Source organism: Ceratotherium simum, chromosome 35, assembly GCF_057802395.1.
Source record: "Ceratotherium simum simum isolate JZ-2026a chromosome 35, ASM5780239v1, whole genome shotgun sequence".
NCBI classification, from domain to species: domain Eukaryota; kingdom Metazoa; phylum Chordata; class Mammalia; order Perissodactyla; family Rhinocerotidae; genus Ceratotherium; species Ceratotherium simum.
In genome coordinates, this window is record NC_141934.1 from 362,103 (window position 1) to 380,059 (window position 17,957).

At 48.6% G+C, this 17,957-nt stretch overlaps 1 protein-coding gene across 2 annotated transcripts in view; it reads right to left on the reverse strand.

Moving 5' to 3' along the window:
* Positions 1-178: 178 nt before the first annotated feature.
* The window catches only part of DGCR8 (DGCR8 microprocessor complex subunit), a 45,999-nt gene continuing 28,220 nt past the window's right edge, over positions 179-17,957 (reverse strand). For both annotated transcript variants that reach the window (XM_087423689.1, XM_087423690.1), the window contains exons 10-14: positions 6,652-6,752; positions 6,218-6,324; positions 4,551-4,678; positions 3,194-3,307; positions 179-2,192 (exon numbers count right to left, since the gene is read on the reverse strand). In XM_087423689.1, coding sequence (XP_087279815.1) covers positions 2,109-2,192; positions 3,194-3,307; positions 4,551-4,678; positions 6,218-6,324; positions 6,652-6,752 — 534 coding nt within the window. In that variant the 3' untranslated portion in view covers positions 179-2,108. The remainder of the gene's footprint in view (positions 2,193-3,193; positions 3,308-4,550; positions 4,679-6,217; positions 6,325-6,651; positions 6,753-17,957) is intronic.

Below are 17,957 nucleotides of genomic sequence, written 5' to 3' on the forward strand. Positions count from 1 at the left end.
CATCCCCAACCTGACCCTGAGCCCTTAAGGGAAGCCACCTCCATGGTGACCAAGGAAGGAGCTGAGGGCCAGGCTGGATGCTGATCAGCTGCTGCAGGAGCAGCTGTGTCCAGGCACTAGCACAGCACGTTGGGGGTGATTCTGGCCAGTTGAGGGTCCCCAAGCCCACCAGCCTCCCAGAGTTAGAAGAAAGAAACACCAGCCATTCTCTTTTGGACAGTTCTGCTTTATGTGTTCAGACAATCAAGGCTCACCCTTACAGCCGTGGCCCAGCCGCCACCTGGAAGTTACACGACGGGCTGTGGCAGAACGGCAGCATCAGCACAGGCTCTGCTTGCCCTCCACCCCTGCTGCCCGGCTGTGTGCACACAACACTCACACCCACACACAGGACAGAGGAAGGAAGGACACAGGAGGCCGCAGCGAGGCTCACCTGCCTCTAGTAACACATGTGCACAAAGCTTTGGTTCACGATGGCACATCTGGCTGTTTTAAGGGCAAATAGTCTGGGTCAAATGATTATTCACAGATGCAAACAGGAGGCAAGACAGAAGCAGGGGTCTCATTACAGCAACTTGATTTGAGGGTCTTGTTTTATAAAGGTTGACACAGAAACCAACCTTGGTCACATAGGTGGTGAGGGAAGGATACACTGTGGGTGACCCACAAGGCCAACACTGTCTTCCTGAAAACATGCCATCAACCCCAGGCACAGAGGATGTGGTGGGGGCAGGCACCCCTGTGGAACGTGACAATACAGCCCAGTGCTGGGCTCCTGCATCCAGCAGTGTGCTGTGAAGACGTGGCAATATGAACAGGCGCTGGGGACAGGAAGCCAATGGCTCACCACTACCTTGCATGTGGGGGACACCCAGGGCACAACCATATCCTCTGGGACTCAGGGCAGGGGACACATCTACCCCTGCACCTGTCCACAGAGGCCATCTGGAGAACACAGACTGCTGGTCAGAGGAGCAAGCTGGTCACTAGGCCTGGCTGTGCAGCGCGGCTGCCCTTGAAATCCAGCGAAGCCATCGTCACAAGGAGCAGGACCGCCGCCCTCCCTGTGCTTGCGCCTGCTCTGAAGAGGAGCGCCAGTTTGTGATCAAGAAGGGATTGCACGGAAGGTCCTTGTTTCCTGTTTTTAAATAAGTCTACGTGCTAAAATGCATTAATTGTTTATATCTGCTACATGATTCCAAACCTATCTTCTACTCTCACTGTAAAAGTTTCTTTCCAAATGCTAAAATATCATAAAAGCTTTAAAAATTGATGAGTGGACAGATGGACTTAACTGTGCAAAAATCTTTAGTAAAAAGTTACCAGAGGCCAGCGAAGGTGAGGGGCCTCAGTGTCTAAGAAGGCGTGCTTTTAGAGCATTAAGACTTACTCAGAAAAATGGACCACACCCTGCCCGGGCCAGGGCAACAAGCCAGGCGGAGACTAGCAGACTTCATACTCACGCTGGCAACACGTTTCAAGGCTGAAGAACCATCATTTTGATGGTTTGCCTGCACGCTCTGAAAAATAGTTCTGATGCTAAAATTGTGTTTGTTTTCAATGAAAAAGGTCTGAAACACTCCTTCCCATTCTTTTTCAGAGAGAAAGGGGAAACACAGGAAGCAGAGAAGGGGTTGGGGTGGCAGCGTGCGCCTTCTGACCAGGCCCCTCAGGCAGTGGCCCACAGGAGCCCTGGGCACAGGACTCAGGGGTCACTTTCTTATTCCATCTGTCATCCAACTCTCATTTCTTGTCAGTGCGTATTATGTACTAAAATTCATGAAAACCTTCATAAAACCCGTCTGCAGCAAATCTGTACAAGCAGAGGTCCACAGCTATCTCCAAGCTCTTGGCTTCCACCTGTGAGGGCAGGCTGAGTTGATCTTTGAACCTGTCCACTTAGACCTGTGGGCGGCCCCCAAAGAAGAGCTGTGGTCCTGGCCGTCCCCGTGCACCAGAGCCCCACCCCTCTGGCTCCGGTGCTCAAGACGCCTGGCCACAGGGGAGGAACTCAGATTGGAGGGAGGCCTGAGGCTGCAGAGTGAGTGGCGTGTGGTCTCTTCAGCAGCGGAGCTGGCGGCCCCCTGCACCAGGCCCCGCCGCCTCCCTCACACATCCACAGTACACAGGGGCTCGCCACCAGGCTGGGCAGACGCCACAATAGACATCTTGGGCTTCTTCCGTGTCTCCTCCTGGAAGAACAATGAAGGTTAGTGACACCAGCAAGGTGGGCACATGCAGCCCAAACTTGGGCAAGAGGCTTCAGAGGGAGAAGGGTAGGTGAGGGGCAAGCCCAGCAGACTGGCACCCGTGCTCTGTGATGCCAAGCTGGAAGGAGGAGGGAAGGCCTGAGGAGTGGGCCAGGTAGGGTACTGGGTGGGAGGGTCTCCCTGGACGCCATCACAGAGCATGGTGTGTTGGCACTTCCCTGGGAATCAGGACGCACACCCAGAAGTCAAAGGCCAAGGTCACAGCCACAAAGGACAAGCCTCCTGGGCGGGTCTCTCCTCACCCCGACCTGAGGGCAGGAGTGAGGTGTCTCCTGGACTGGAAAGGCCACAGAGACAGCAGACACCTCCTTCTCAGGATTTTATATAAGCCATATATAATATATAAGCCATATATTATATAATACCACAGCCATAAAAGGTCCTAGCCCAGAAACCCCTCAGGCAAGTGGCTTTAGGAAGCTTCACCAGGACTGAGCCCTACCCAGGTTCAATCGTTCTGTGAGCCACACTCTCCGTCACATAACTGCAGAGGACTCAAGGAGGAAGAGGTCCAGGATGGCAGCCTGTCACCCACAAGGACCTTGACAGCTGCACTGTCTCTGCCCTCAAATGGCTGTTGCTGAGTGGGGACCCAGCGTCAGTGCACAGGAGGCCAGGCCCTTCACAGCCACAGGCCAGGACTGCCAGCTCTCTAATTGAACTACAAATAAAGGACACAAGGATCATGAATGCTGAAGCTCAGGGGCAAGAAAATCTAATCTGGAAGGACTGAGGGTTTGCTGGAAGACGGGCTATTCAGGCACCCAGGTGGTGCCGGGGCGTCAGGAACCAGTCATGGGTTCCTATAGGAAATGGCTTTCCTCGACAGCTGTAGCGTGGCCCCAGCTCAGGGACCCTCTGCTCCCTTTGAGGCGAGGGGATGGAGGGCGTCGAGAAGCCGTGACCCGGGCCCACACACTCACCCTCTCCTCCGCCAGCCTCTTCATCTCCTCCTGCAGCTTGCTCAGGATGTGCAGGTTTGGCTTGTTCTTCTTGGCATATTGCTGCAGCTCAATCACGCTCTTGTCTGAGGTCTCCTGGGGAGCACAGTGCCTCACTCTCAGGACTGCCAAGGGCCTCACAGGCACCCTGTGGCCCGGAACCAGAGATGCACGCATGGCCCCACACTCAACCCATGCCCGGCAGGGTGATGTAGCAGCAGAGAATGTGGAGCAGTCTACGGCCACCTCCACTTCTGCCTCATTCTCAGCAGGCACGGCCTTCTCCCTTCACAGGACAAAGGCACTCTAGCACCCAGCTGCTTCTACTCCCAAACCCGGGTGCAGCAGGGAGGATGGAAACACCTCTGACACGGCCAGCAGGGACAGCATGCTGCTGGACAGGACACGCCCCGGGCCCAGGGCCGGCTGAGAATCTGTCGGCCCAACGCTGAGCTCTCTGCAGGCCCTATAACTTGCAGAACAGGATCATGCTGTCCTGAGGCCCTTTCTGTCTTAAGAGGCCATCTCTGAGGATGTCTGCCACGCCTTAGGGTACCAAACTCCACTGTCCTCCAAAAGCCAAGCACTGGGGCTGTGTCTGGGCTGGACCCCTTGCCCTCCAGCTTAGGAAGGGCTCCCACCCATGGGCCAAAGTGGGCTTTCTCTCCCTCAGTCTTAGCCCAAGACAATGCACAGAAGTAAAACACACACACAAAGGCAGAAGTAAGCTTCACCTGCACTGCGTCTGAGTTTTCTCAACAACACATATCCTAAGGTTCTTCTAAGCACCTGGGGGCCCAGTGTCACCTCCCTCACCCCACCGTGTCATGCCCAGAATGAGGACCTCTTCAGGAATGGCCTGAGGGTCCACAGCATGGTCCTCGGGGTCACCACCTGCAGTCCCCCGCTCCATGCCAACCACCCTTCCCCTTACTAGGGTGTAGAAAACCCAGACCATTTCTGTAAACATCAAGAGAAAAATTTTTAAATGTAAACACTCCTGTCCCAACACTTCCCTCCACCCCACAAAGCACACAAACCTAAGGGTATTGGTTTAAATCTCAAGATCTTGGCAAAAACAGCAGAAACAAAACAGATGACACACACAGGCTGTTTAGTTACAAGTAAACTGGTGTTCATAGCTAGGGAGAGCTGCCCTTGTATGCTCACTCTCCCTTAAGCCACTAGGTGTCCTCAAATGAGCACAAGGCATCTCTTAGAGAGGACGGGGAGAGCCCAGCTGCCCAACTCTGTTCCGTGACAGCAGGACCCCAGACATGTTGGGTGGCGGGAACAAGACACAGAAGCTGTCCTAGGCCCTGGGAAGGGGTCTGGTTACCTGTTTGACCATCTTGCTGCTTTCACGGCCATACATGCGCAGTAAAGACCCCCAGTTCTTGACATGTGGGTGCAGCAGCTGAAGGATTTTCTGAGATGCTAACTGTTTTCCGACTCTCTTATTCTTACCTGTGAAGAGGGAGAAGAAACGTGGCGAGAGGGAGTCACAAACATCCAGCTGTCCACACAGCCCCCTCACCTCAACAGGAGCGCACCTGCCATTCCCCGCACCTGGCCAAGGGCACATTCCACAGGAAGGGGTGAGAAGTGCTCTACCACCGTGCTGAGCACGCGCATCTCACGACTCTGAAGCCAGGACCCAGCACTACCCTACTGTGCGGAGCAGCCCATCAGAGGCTCTGGGAGGTCAGGATGGGCCCAAGGTCACACAGCTTAAGAGACCTCCCTCCTGACACAACCCCACATTTCCAGACACACAGACAAGAAGAAACGAGGCATCATGAAGCACGTGGCCTGGGGCTCCTTGGGGGCAGGCAGAGAGTAGGGGGCTCCACCAGAAGGCCCAGAGGAAGAGTTTCCAGAGGATGTGTGTGAGCTTTGGAGGCAGTTACTAGGCAGAGGGAAGGCAGGGCCAGGGCGCAGAGTGGGTCTGGAGAATGGCGAGTGCCAGGAGATACCTCTGGCCAGGAGGGCCAAGACTGGCCACACTTCCAGACAGGGCCTCCTGGGTTGGATGTGAGGAGGTTACAGGGCCAGGATCCCTACTCTGTCCCACACCCTGCCCGCCTGCTCAGGAGTGCATTTCAGCAGGGACTGGGGCACAGGGCACTCCGGGGCTCAATGTGGTCCTGCAGTTTTACTAAGGCTCATTTGTGCACTGCCTTCTCATTTACACAGCACCAGCTTTGTGTTTACTGGAGTTACACAAAGTTTTCTTTTAAAATAAACATAGGGACCTCCGCAGTGGTGTAGTGGTTAAGTGTGAGTGCTCCACTTCGGCGGCCCGGGGTTCACAGGTTCGGATCCTGGGCACAGACCTGCACACCGCTCATCAAGCCATGCTGTGGTGGCATCCCGTATACAAAATAGAGGAGGATGGGCACAGATATTAGCTCAGGGCTCATCTTCCTCAGCAAAAAGAGGAAGATTGGCAACAGACATTAGCTCAGGGCCACTCTTCTTCACCAAAAAAATAAATAAAATAAATATATTTTAAAAAGTGGCTATTTCAGAAACCAAATTAGGTCAAGTATACAGGTGATGCACACAAAGCCCAGAACACAGAGGGGCAGGCGCACACCCAGCACAGGGATGCAGAGTGTGGCAGTGTGGAGGCTCTGCTGCCCTATTAGGAGGATGCCTCTCCTCCCGCCCCAGGGACCAAGGGCTGGAGAGGGGCAGTGGTGGCAGAAGGGGAACACACGGCCCAGCCAAAATGACCAGCCCGAGCCCAGGAGAGGGGAGGACAGAGGCGGTGCACACAGGACTACCACAGTCGCGCCTCAGGCTGGAGGTGAGATACTGGTGGACACAACCGCAAGTGATCAGCACACGCAGCTGCAGCTTGGGAGTGACGCCAGGGCAGCGGCCAGCGATCAAGCCATAGAGGCTTGAGGCTCCCAGAGAGGCCACAGACAGGACCCCACAGGGCGACAGCCCCCAGTGGTCATCTGAAAGCGTGGTGGGTGGAGAGGAGGCAGTCCTTACACCAGCCGCGCACTGTGTGCTTGCCGCACGCCATGACATATTCACTCTTCTGGTTTTTACCAGGAACCACTTCAAACTTGATGGATGTGTCACCCATTCCATGGTTTCTTTAAGAGAAAACAAAGACAACAGGTGACATCAGCTGAGAAGGAGGAAATGGCTGCTTCTGGAAAGTCCTTTCTTTGAAGACAATGCCAACCCTTTTCCTCAAACCCCTTCTCAGCTGAAGAGATCCTCCTGGTACACCCAATCTGACCCCACGGGGCTCTGACGGCCCACCAGGCGCAAGCAGCTTCTGTGTGCGCAGGAAACACTTGCAATGGCTCGGCCTTGAGCATCCCATCTTGAGCCAGGACAAATGGTCAGTGAGGATGTTGGACGCCCAGAGAGAAGCCCCCACGACCATACTTAGGAGGGGAAGCACCTCGCCCTACCTTTTAAGGCACTCGTGGAGGATCTGATAGGGAGACAACAGTCCGGCCTTGCTGGTCAGCTCGTAGACCCGCGAGTCCTCGATACTGATGTGGTTAAAATACTACAAAACAAAGTAGCCACTCCTAAGTGCTGGACCAAGCCCACCGGCCTCACGGAGCTGCTCCCCGTGCTACTTCCCCCAGAGGCTTCCTGTCCTCCTCATTACCTCACGGAGCACGCCACACCCCCCACACCTCCCTGTCCAGCTGCTCCTTTGAGACACACATTGAGGAACGGCGCTGTGCAAGGCTGGAGAGAGCACTGCGCGACGGGGTGGGAGAGCCTGGTGCAGCAAGGGCCTGGACCGCATGGCTGGCCAGCCTGGGGAGCCCTTCCTGAATCTGAGTCTGATCAGACAATTAGAAATCTAAAGATAAGCAACCTTAGGAGAAAAACTTGACGATCATTATAGTGAGATTACAGAAGAGAGAAGGTAAGCCAGACACAAAAGCTGCCCTCTAAAAGGCCAAGCTCCCTGAAGGCTGAAGCTCCACAGCACACACAGCCCAAGAGGCTGCAAAGGGCCTAGCCCAGCTCTACTCTCAAACATGAAGTCTTCCTGGCTCTGACACCAATCACTGTGACCAAGGAACAGAAAGGTTAAGAAGGGTTAACAGGGGCCGGCCCAGTGGTGTAGTGGTTAAGTTCACGTGCTCCACTTCAGCGTCCTGGGGTTCGCAGGTTCGAATCCCGGGCGCGGACCAATACACCGCTCATCAAGCCATGCTGTGGCGGCGTCCCATATACAAAATGGAGGAAGACAGGCACAGACGTTAGCTCAGGGACAATCTTCCTCACCAAAAAAAAAGGAAGGGTTAACAGTTAAGGGAAAAGGAAGTTCTGCAGGACAGAGGCAGACACCAGTCAGGAGGTGGCTCTGACCCCCAACTGCCCCCTGGTGAATGGAGGATGCCGCCTGGCCCCCTCAGGAGCATAGCCCACCTCCCCAGTGTGGGCTGGGTTAGTCTCCTGGGGCTGCCATAACAAAGTACCACAAACTGGGTAGCTTAAAACAACAGAAATTTATTTTCTCACAATTCTGGAGGCCAGAAGTCCAAAATCAAAGTGTCAGCAGGGCGCCGCTCCCTCTGAAGCCTCTCGGGGAGGATCCTTCCTTGACTTTTCCAGCTCCTGGCAGGCCCAAGCTTTCCTTGGCTTGTGGCAGCACCACTCCCATCTCCACTGGGCGTTCTCTCCATCTCCCTCCCCTCCTCTTATAAGAACACTTATAACACTGCTGCTTTGGGCAGGGAGGTGGGGGATTCCTCTCCCACCACCTGCTTCAGCGAGGAGGCAGACTCACTGCGACAATCAAGGAAAGAAAGGCTCTGTTTCTGAAGAGGACTGCTAATTCTGGAGAGCAGGAAATCCTCTTACTATTGTTTGGCTATTGTCTTCCAACAGGTCCCCACAAGATGCCTCCACTCTCAAGCACCCACATCAGTATGGATCAGTTTCCAGAGAAAGTTATTCACCAGGACGTCAGGCCCTGGGCTCGTCCTCAATGGATGCCAGGCAGCCGAGCCATCAGCAGTGTCTCGCTCTCACTCAGCCCATGAGGACCCTCTCTCTAACCAGCAGTCAGCACCTGGGCTGTGGACCTACAGGCAGGCTGAGCAGGTGGAGAATGATCCACGTAGCCTCCGGCTCCAGAAGCCACCCTGACGGAGCCAAGACCAACACACACACTGCCGGAGAACACACACTTGGAAGCCCAAAGACACCCAACAGCCTCTGGCAAAGGCCCACACCATAATTACTTGCACCACTGGCCTCAGCCACACATCACTGATGGTTAACCTGCCAGGGGAGTGTGGGACTGCAGCTCTCAAGAGAACACAGAAAAAGAGCAAAAGTGACCCACTAACAACAGCACAGGAGAAGCCCGGGTGGTCAGTGGCTGGCACACAGTGAAGGACCATGAGGGAGCACCAAAGACAGCCCAACACCCATAAATTCAACAATTTAGATAAAATGGACCAATTCCTTAAAAAACGCAAACTACCTAAATTGCCCTATTCTATTCAAGAAATTGAATTTATAGTTAAAAACCTTCCCACAAAGAAAAGTCCGGGGGCAGATAGCTTCACAGACAACTATCAAACACTTCAGGAAGAAATGACACTGATTCCATAGAGGCTCTTGAAAAAAATCTCAACAGGAGGGACAATTGCCAACTCATTTTATGATGCTAGCAGTACTCTGCCATTAACATCAGAACAAGACAGTACGAGAAAACTACAGACTAATATCCCCCACGAACACAGATGCAAAAATCCTAAACAGAGTATTAGCAAACTAAAACCATTAACACATAAAGAGGAATATATACCATGCCCAAGTAGGACTTATCCCAGGAATGCATTTTTTTTTTTGGTGAGGAAGATTAGCCCTGAGCTAACATCTCTTGCCGGTCCTCCTCTTTTTGCTGAGGAAGATTTGCCTTGGGCTAACATCCATGCCCATCTTCCTTACTTAGGGGGCTGGCCTGGTGGCATAGTGGTTAAGTTCATGTGCTCTGCTTTGGCAGTCCAGGGTTCGTGGGTTTGGATCCTGGACACGGAATGGCGCACCACTTATCAAGCCATGCTGTGGCAGGCATCCCACATATAAAGTAAAGGAACATGGGCACGGATGTTAGCCCAGGGCCAATCTTTCTCAGCAAAAAGAGAAGGATTGGCAACGGATGTTAGCTTAGTGCTAATCTTCCTCACACACACACACAAAAAAAAATCAGGGCAGGCCCCGTGGCCTAGTGGTTAAGTTCAGTGTGCTCTGCTTTGGCAGCCTGGGTTCAATTCCTGGGCATGGAACTACACCACTCGTCGGCAGTCACACTATGGCAGCGACCCACATACAAAACAGAGGAAGATTGGCATGGGTGTTAGTTCAGGACGAATCCTCCAAGCAAAAACAGGAAGATTGGCAACAGACGTTAGCTCAGGGCCGATCTTCCTCAGCAAAAATAAATAAATAAATAAAAATCAATGAATCAACATAATTCACTATATTAACAATTGAAAAACGTTCTGATAATGTCAATAGATACAGAAAGGGCATCTGACAAAGTCCCCCAACACCCTTTCACGATAAAAATACTCAACAAGCCAGGAAGAGAAGAGCCCTTCCTCAACCTGATACAGGGCATCAACAAAAAACTGACAGTGAACATCCTGCTCCACGGCGAGAGACTGGCTGTTTGCCCCTGAGGTCAGGAACAAGACAAGGACATCTACCCTCCCCACAGCTACTCAGCACTGTACTGGAGCTCCCAGCCAGAGCAGTAAGGCAAGAAAAAAAAATAAAAGGCAGATATTTAGATTGGAAAGGAAGAAGTCCAACCATCTTTAATCAGAGTCAATCTGATCCTCTACACAGAAATTCCAAAGAAATCCACAGAAAAACTACTAGAACTAATAAATAAGTTTAGCAAAGCCACAGGACACAAGGTCAATATACAAATAATAAACTGTATCTCTACATACTAGCAATCAACTGTCAGAATGAAAACTAAAGTCCTACTCACAATAGCACCAAAACACATGAAATACTTAAGCCTAAATTAAATAAAATATGTCCAGGATCTGTATGCTGAAAACGACCCAACACCAATGAAAGACATAAAAGAAGTCCTCAGTAAATACAGAGATACACTGGGTTTGCAAATTAAAAGACTAAATATTGTTAGGATGTCAATTCTCCCTAAATGTATCTACAGATGTAACATAATTCCAATCAAAATCCCAGTAGAATTTTTTGTAGATACTGACATACTGTTTCTAAAATGTATATGGAAAGGCAAAGGAGCTAGAATAACCAAAGAGTGTTTTCGAAAAACAACAAAGTAGGAGGGTTCACACTATCTGATTTCAAGACTTCTAGTCATGAAGACAGTGTGGCATTGGTGAAAGGACACACAGATCAAGGAGACAGAACCGAGTCCAGAGACAGACCCACTCAGATACAGTCATATGACTTCTGAGAAAGAGGCAAAGGCAATCCTGGTCAAACATACATCTGCCGTAGGCCCCACAAGCCCATTCGAGGCGGTGACCAACGCTCCCGTGGAAATCCGCACGGCCTCACAGCAGCCTACTGCCCATCACCCCAAACTGGAGCCATGCGCCACGCCTCACAGGCAAGAAGGGAGAACAGCCCGCACAGCCCTGTGGTGGGCACTGCACAGCAGTAAAATGACCCAGCCACCAACACGGCACCAATGCCGGTGAACCCCATGTGCGTCACGTGGGGTCAGAGTCTGGTTTAAAGGCTACCTACCTTGTCACTCCACTGACAGGACTTTCTGGAACTGGCTAACCTACAGGGACAGTTGAGTGCCTACCAGGGGATACAAGTTGGGGGAGTTCTGACTACAAAGGGGCAGCACGAGAGAATCTGGGAGGGGAGAACACTTGGAAATAGTCTGTGTCTTGATGGCACTGTTGGTTACATGACAAAAGTATGCATGTGTCAAAACTCATATAACTGTACCAAAAAGTGAACTTAACTCTATGTAAATTAAAAAGTAAACTGGAAAAAAACCCCACAAACGGTCACTAACACCTAAATTCTAGAATAACCGTGAACCAACCAACCCATAGCTACCTAAAAAGCAAACAAATGCCGAGAAGAAATCACCTCAGGTCTTGTGAAAGGGAGCAGTGCCTGTTCTAGTCGTCTGTTTTCCCTTTTTAATCAGCACCAAACATGCTCTGCCCCGAGCCTCTGCCTCCTGCGGCAGCTTACGCTCGGGGTGCCCTACATCGGTACCACCTTGTTAGTGGACCTTGTGACTCACAGACGGCAGGCCACAGCGAGAGCTCCCACAGCACTGGAGCCCACCTGGTCCACCTTGGCATCTCGCCCTCTCCTCTGGAGTCCAAACAATGAGGGGACGCTGCCCCCACAGCCCGGGCTCTGGCACCACACGGGCAACCATGGGGAAGCGGGGCTGCCACCACCAAGCCACTCACGAGAAGGTGATAGAGTTTGAGCCAACTTTTTAGGAGCAAGAGCCAGCTATTCCCATCAGCCAGGAGTGTGCTGCTGTTGACAGAGAAGCTACTTTCTCCTCTGACAAATTTTAAAACGGGAAAAACACAGAATGTGTGTGCACACACATAGTGTATAATTAAATTAAAAGTGTGGAAAAAACCTCTCAAGAGCATGCGAACACATATTTGGTCATCCTTTCTAGTTGCTGGTACAGAGCTCCTAAAATCCTTAGAATATCCTGAGCCATAGGAGTGTCTTTTGTTACTCAAAATGAGCCCTGTGGACCACTCCTGAGTTTATGCTAACAAGGTGGCTCAGGGTGGGGTTTCACTCTACTAACCCTGGAGAATTTTCAATGATCTCAACATGCCATAATTTCTCAAATCATTCTTAATTTACCTAAATTACTATAAACTTTACCACAACAACATCCATAGGCATATGCCAACAAATCGGACAATCTAGAAGAAATGGATAAATTCTTAGACTCATACAACCTCCCAAAACTGAACCAAGAAGAAATAGAGAATCTGAATAGACCAATCACAAGTAAAGAGATTGAAACAGTAATCAAAAACCTCCCAAAAAATAAAAGTCCAGGACCAGACGGCTTCTCTGGTGAATTTTACCAAACATTCAAAGAAGATCTAACACCCATCCTTCTCAAACTATTCCAAAAAATAGAGGAAGATGGAACACTTCCTAACTCATTCTACGAGGCCCACATCACCCTGATACCAAAACCAGACAAAGACAATACAAAAAAGGAAAATTACAGGCCAATATCGCTGATGAATATAGATGCAAAAATCCTCAACAAAATATTGGCAAACCAAATACAGCAATACATTAACAAGATCATACACCATGATCAAGTGGGATTTATACCAGGGACGCAGGGATGGTTCAACATCCACAAATCAATCAACGTGATACACCACATTAACAAAACGAGGAATGAAAACCACATGGTTGGGCCGGCCCTGTGGCTTGGTGGTTAAGTGCGCGCGCTGCAATGCTGGCGGCCCGGGTTCGGATCCCGGGTGCGCATCGAGGCACCACTTCTCCGTCCATCCTGAGGCCGAGTCCCACATGCCGCAACTAGAAGGATGTGCAGCTATGACATACAACTATCTGCTGGGGCTTTGGGGGGAAAAAATAAAATAAATAAAATCTTTAAAAAAAAAAAAAAATAAAAAAAAACCACATGGTCATCTCAATAGACGCAGAGAAGGTATTTGACAAGATCCAACATCCACTTATGATAAAAACTCTCATCAAAATGGGTATAGAAGGAAAGATCCTCAACATAATAAAGGCTATTTATGACAAACCCACAGCCAGCATCATACTCAACAAGGAAAGTCTGAAAGCCATCCCTCTGACAACAGGAATGAGACAAGGCTGCCCACTCTTGCCATTCTTATTCAGCATAGTACTGGAGGTTTTGGCCAGAGCAGTTAGGCAAGAAAAAGGAATAAAAGGAATCCAAATAGGCAACGAAGTGAAACTCTCACTATTTACAGATGACATGATTTTATATATAGAAAACCCTAAAGAATCCACTGGAAAACTATTGGAAATAACGAATAACTACAGCAAAGTCACAGGGTACAAAATCAACCTACAAAAATCAGTTGCATTTCTGTATGCTAATAACAAACTAACAGAGAGAGAACTCAAAATGATAATACCATTTACAATTGCATCAAAAAGAATAAAATATCTAGGAATAAATCTCACCAAGGAAGTGAAAGACCTATACAATGAAAACTACAAGACATTATTGAAAGAAATCGATAATGACGTAAAGAAATGGAAAGACATCCCATGCACATGGATTGGAAAAATAAACATAGTTAAAATGTCTATATTACCTAAAGCAATCTACAGATTCAACGCAATCCCAATCAGAATCCCAATGACATTCTTCACAGAAATGGAAAAAGAATATTAAAATTCACTTGGAGCAACAAAAGACCCCGAATAACTAAAACAATCCTAAGAAAAAAGAACAAAGCTGGAGGCATCACAATCCCTGACTTCAAAACATACTACACAGCAATAATAATCAAAACAGCATGGTACTGGGGCCGGCCCCATGGCTTAGCGGTTAAGTACGCGTGCTCCACTACCGGCGGCCCGGGTTCGGATCCCAGGCGCGCACTGACGCATCACTTCTCCAGCCATGCTGAGGCGGCGTCCCACATACAGCAACTAGATGGATGTGCAACTATGACATACAACTATCTACTGGGGCTTTGGGGGAAAAAAAGGAGGAGGATTGGCAATAGATGTTAGCTCAGAGCCAGTCTTCCTCAGCAAAAAGAGGAGGATTAGCATGGATGTTAGCTCAGGGCTGATCTTCCTCACACACACACACACACACAAAAAAAACCAGCATGGTACTAGTACAAAAACAAACACACAGATCAATGGAACAGAACTGAAAGCCCAGAAATAAAACCACACATACACGGACAGCTAATTTTCGACAAAGGAGCTAACAACATACAATGGAGAAAAGAAAGTCTCTTCAATAAATGGTGCTGGGAAAACGGGACAGCCACATGCAAAAGAATGAAAGTGGACCATCTGCTATCGCCATTCACAAAAATTAACTCAAAATGAATCAAAGACCTGAAGGTGAGATCTGAAACTATAAAACTCACAGAAGAAAATGTAGGCAACACGCTACTTGACATTGGTCATAAAGGAATCTTTTCAGATGCCATGCCTAGTCAGACTAGGGAAACTAAAGAAAAAATAAACAAGTGGGACTTTATCAGATTAAAGAGCTTCTACAAGACAAATGAAACCAGGATCAAAATGAATAGACAACACACCAGCTGGGAGAAAATATTTGCAAAACATATATCTGACAAGGGGTTAATCTCCATAATATATAAGGAACCCACACACTGAACAACAAAAAAACAAACAACCTGATCAAAGAATGGGCAGAGAAAATGAAAAGACACTTCTCCAAAGAAGATATACAGATGGCCAATAGGCATATGAAAAGATGTTCAATATCACTAATCATCAGGGAAATGCAAATCAAAATTACAATAAGATATCACCTCACGCCCGTTAGAATGGCTATAATCACCAAGACAAAAAACAACAAACGTTGGAGAGGATGTGGAGAAACGGGAACCCTCATCTACTGCTGGTGGGAATGCAAACTGGTGCAGCCTCTATGGAAAATGGTATGGAGATTCCTCAAAAAATTAAAAATAGAAATACCCTATGATCCAGCTAGCCCACTACTGGGAATATATCCAACGAACCTGAAATCAACAATCCAAAGAGGCTTATGCACCCCTCTGTTAGTTGCAGCATTATTCACTATAGCCAAAAAGTGGAAGCAACCCAAGTGTCCCTTGACTGATGACTAGATCAAGAAAATGTGGTGTATATATACAATTGAATACTACTCAGCCATAAAAAAGGACAAAATTGTCCCATTTGTAACAACATGGATGGACCCTGGAGGGTATTATGTTAAGTGAAATAAGCCAGAAAGAGAAAGACAAACAGTGCATGATTTCACTCATATGTGGAATATAAACCAAGACATGGACAGAAAGAACTGTATTGTGGTTACCAGGGGCAAAGGGGGTGGGAGGTGGGCACAAGTGGTGAAGGGAGACATGTATATGGTGATAGACAAACAAAGATGTACAATCAAAATTTCACGTTATAAACTATTAAGACATCAATAAAAAAAATACTTTAACAACAACAAAAAAAATCCATAGGCAAGTGGGTCACAGGTCCTACAAGCTAGGACATGTGAAACCCCCCCCACTCTAGGGGTCAACAGCAGAGCCTATTCAGATCAACTGCCACACCAAAGCAAAGCCCCATCTTCCAGAAAGGCTGCTGGAACCATGCATCCCCTGCCTGCCCAGGCACGGCCATCTCCCAGTGCCAGAACCACAGTCACTCCTTCATGTGTCTCCACCCCATATCAGAGGACAGGCAGACCTGCCTGTCAGGAAGGGTGGCGGAGGTGAAACCTACACAGCCCAGGCCCCATCAATTGCAACAACCCATCCTAAGAGTCTTGGCAGGCTTGCAGGGGGCAGTCTAGGAAATGGGTTGTCCAAAGTGTGTGGGGAGCCTCCCTGAGCACCATATCTCCAGCGCTAGGTCACTCAGAAATAAAGTTGAAAATGTGACTTTTCCTGGAAGAGCTATTCCTTTTGAGACTGTGTCTGCTCTGAGTGAAGTCTGCAATTTCTCTGTGGCCTGTCCATGACAATGAAGTACAGAAAACATTAGAAACTTGAGTGTAATTTAACACTGCCATGGGTATTTTCCCATATTTTATAATAGTCTAAGTCCAAAAAGATTGGAAATGTTTTTGTGTGTGTGAGGAAGATCGGCCCTGAGCTAACATCTGCCAATCCTCCTCTTTTTTTTTTTTGCTGAGGAAGACTGGCCCTGGGCTAACATCCATGCCCATCTTCCTCTACTTTATATGGGATGCCGCCACAGCATGGCTTGACAAGCGGTGCATCGGTGCACACCCAGGATCAAACCCAGCGAACCCCAGGCCGCTGCAGCGGAGCGCACGCATTTAACCGCTTGCCCACCAGGCTGGCCCTGGAAAAAATTTTTAAGTGCATCTCGAGGCACTTCTGGAGTGGCAGAATAAGGACCTCTAAAATTTGCTCCTCCAAAGAAACAACAAAAACACTGACAAAAATTGTCAAAATCAACTTTTTCAGAATTCTAGAAATTAAAGACTATAATCTGAGGAGCATTTATTCAAGAAAAACAGCTGAATTTGGTAAGAACGAGGTTTGTGGCATTTTAACTTGACCCATTCCCATCTCCTCTTCCCAATTCCATGGTAGCTGTGGGAACCAGCAGCTTCACTGCCACTGAAGAAGGCAGAATGGTCCCCAATACCCCAAAGACAAAGAACCATCACTATCTGGCCTGTCTGGCAGCTCTTTAGAAAAGCCCTTTGTAGGACTTGTCTTTATTTGACCCAACTCAGAGCTCACTCAGTTGAAAACAGCCCAATTCCCCAGGAAATTTGTCAAAAACAATCAGTGGCAACTGCCTCATATTGCAGTTGCCTGAGGCTGGGATACCAGCTGGCAAGGCAAGAGGCAGGTCAAAAAATATGAAAGCAAAAGCTGAAAAATGAGACACCCACAGGAGGCTTTAAAAAGCTCCCACATGTCTAGGGATCTAGGTGGCCATGTGCCTGCCCAGGAAAGATCAGAGAAGGCCCTAATCTCTCACTCCTGGTTGACCCAGAAGCTCTGTGCAGGTGGGAAGTAAAGACTAGGCAGAGTTGTCAATTACTGGATCCCCAACACCCACCCAGAGCCCTGTGGCAAAGGAAAATCTCTGACCTGAACCTCACAGAATTAGTCCAGGAAAGTTACTGTTACGGGCTGAATTGTGTCCCTCCAACCCCAATTCATATGCTGAAGTCCTAACGTCCAGGACCTCAGAGTGTAACCTTATTTGAAGATAGGTTCTTTACAGAGGTAATCAAGTTAAAATGAGATCATTAGGGTGGGCCCTAATCCAATCTGACTGGTGTCCTTATAAAGAGGAAATTTGGAGACAAACACACACACACACAGAGTAAGCCATATAAAGATGAAGACATTCATCTGCAAATCAAGGAGAAAGGCCTGGAAATGATCCTTCCCTCACAGCCCCCAGCAGGAACCAACCCTGCTGACATCCTGATTTTAGATGTCTGGCCTCCAGAACTGTGAGGCAATAAATTTCTGTTGTTTAAGCCACTCAGTTTGTGATACCACGTAACGCCAATCCTAGCAAACTAAGAAAGTCACTAAACAAACAGCAACAACAACAACAAGTAGCAAAAACAACAAATCTTGGGAAGGAGAGGTAATCTGATATCCACAATTGCCACACTGTATTATTTAAAATGTCCAGGTTTCATTGACAACAAAAAAATTACAAGACACAGAAAGAAACTGAAATCCATAGGCCATACTTGTGGGGAAAAAAGCAGTCAATACGAGCCATCCCTGAGGAAGATGGACTTATGAGATAAAGACTTTAAATCAGCTATAATAAATATGCTCAAAGAACCAAAAAAAAAAACAGTCTCAAGAATTAAAAGTATAAGAACAATATCTCAGCAAACAGAGAATACCAATAAAGACAGAAATTATGAAAAATGCACTAGAGGGGTTCAATAGCAGATCTCTGCAGTCAGAAGATCAGCAAACTTGAAGACAGGCTAACTGAAAACATCCAGTCTCAG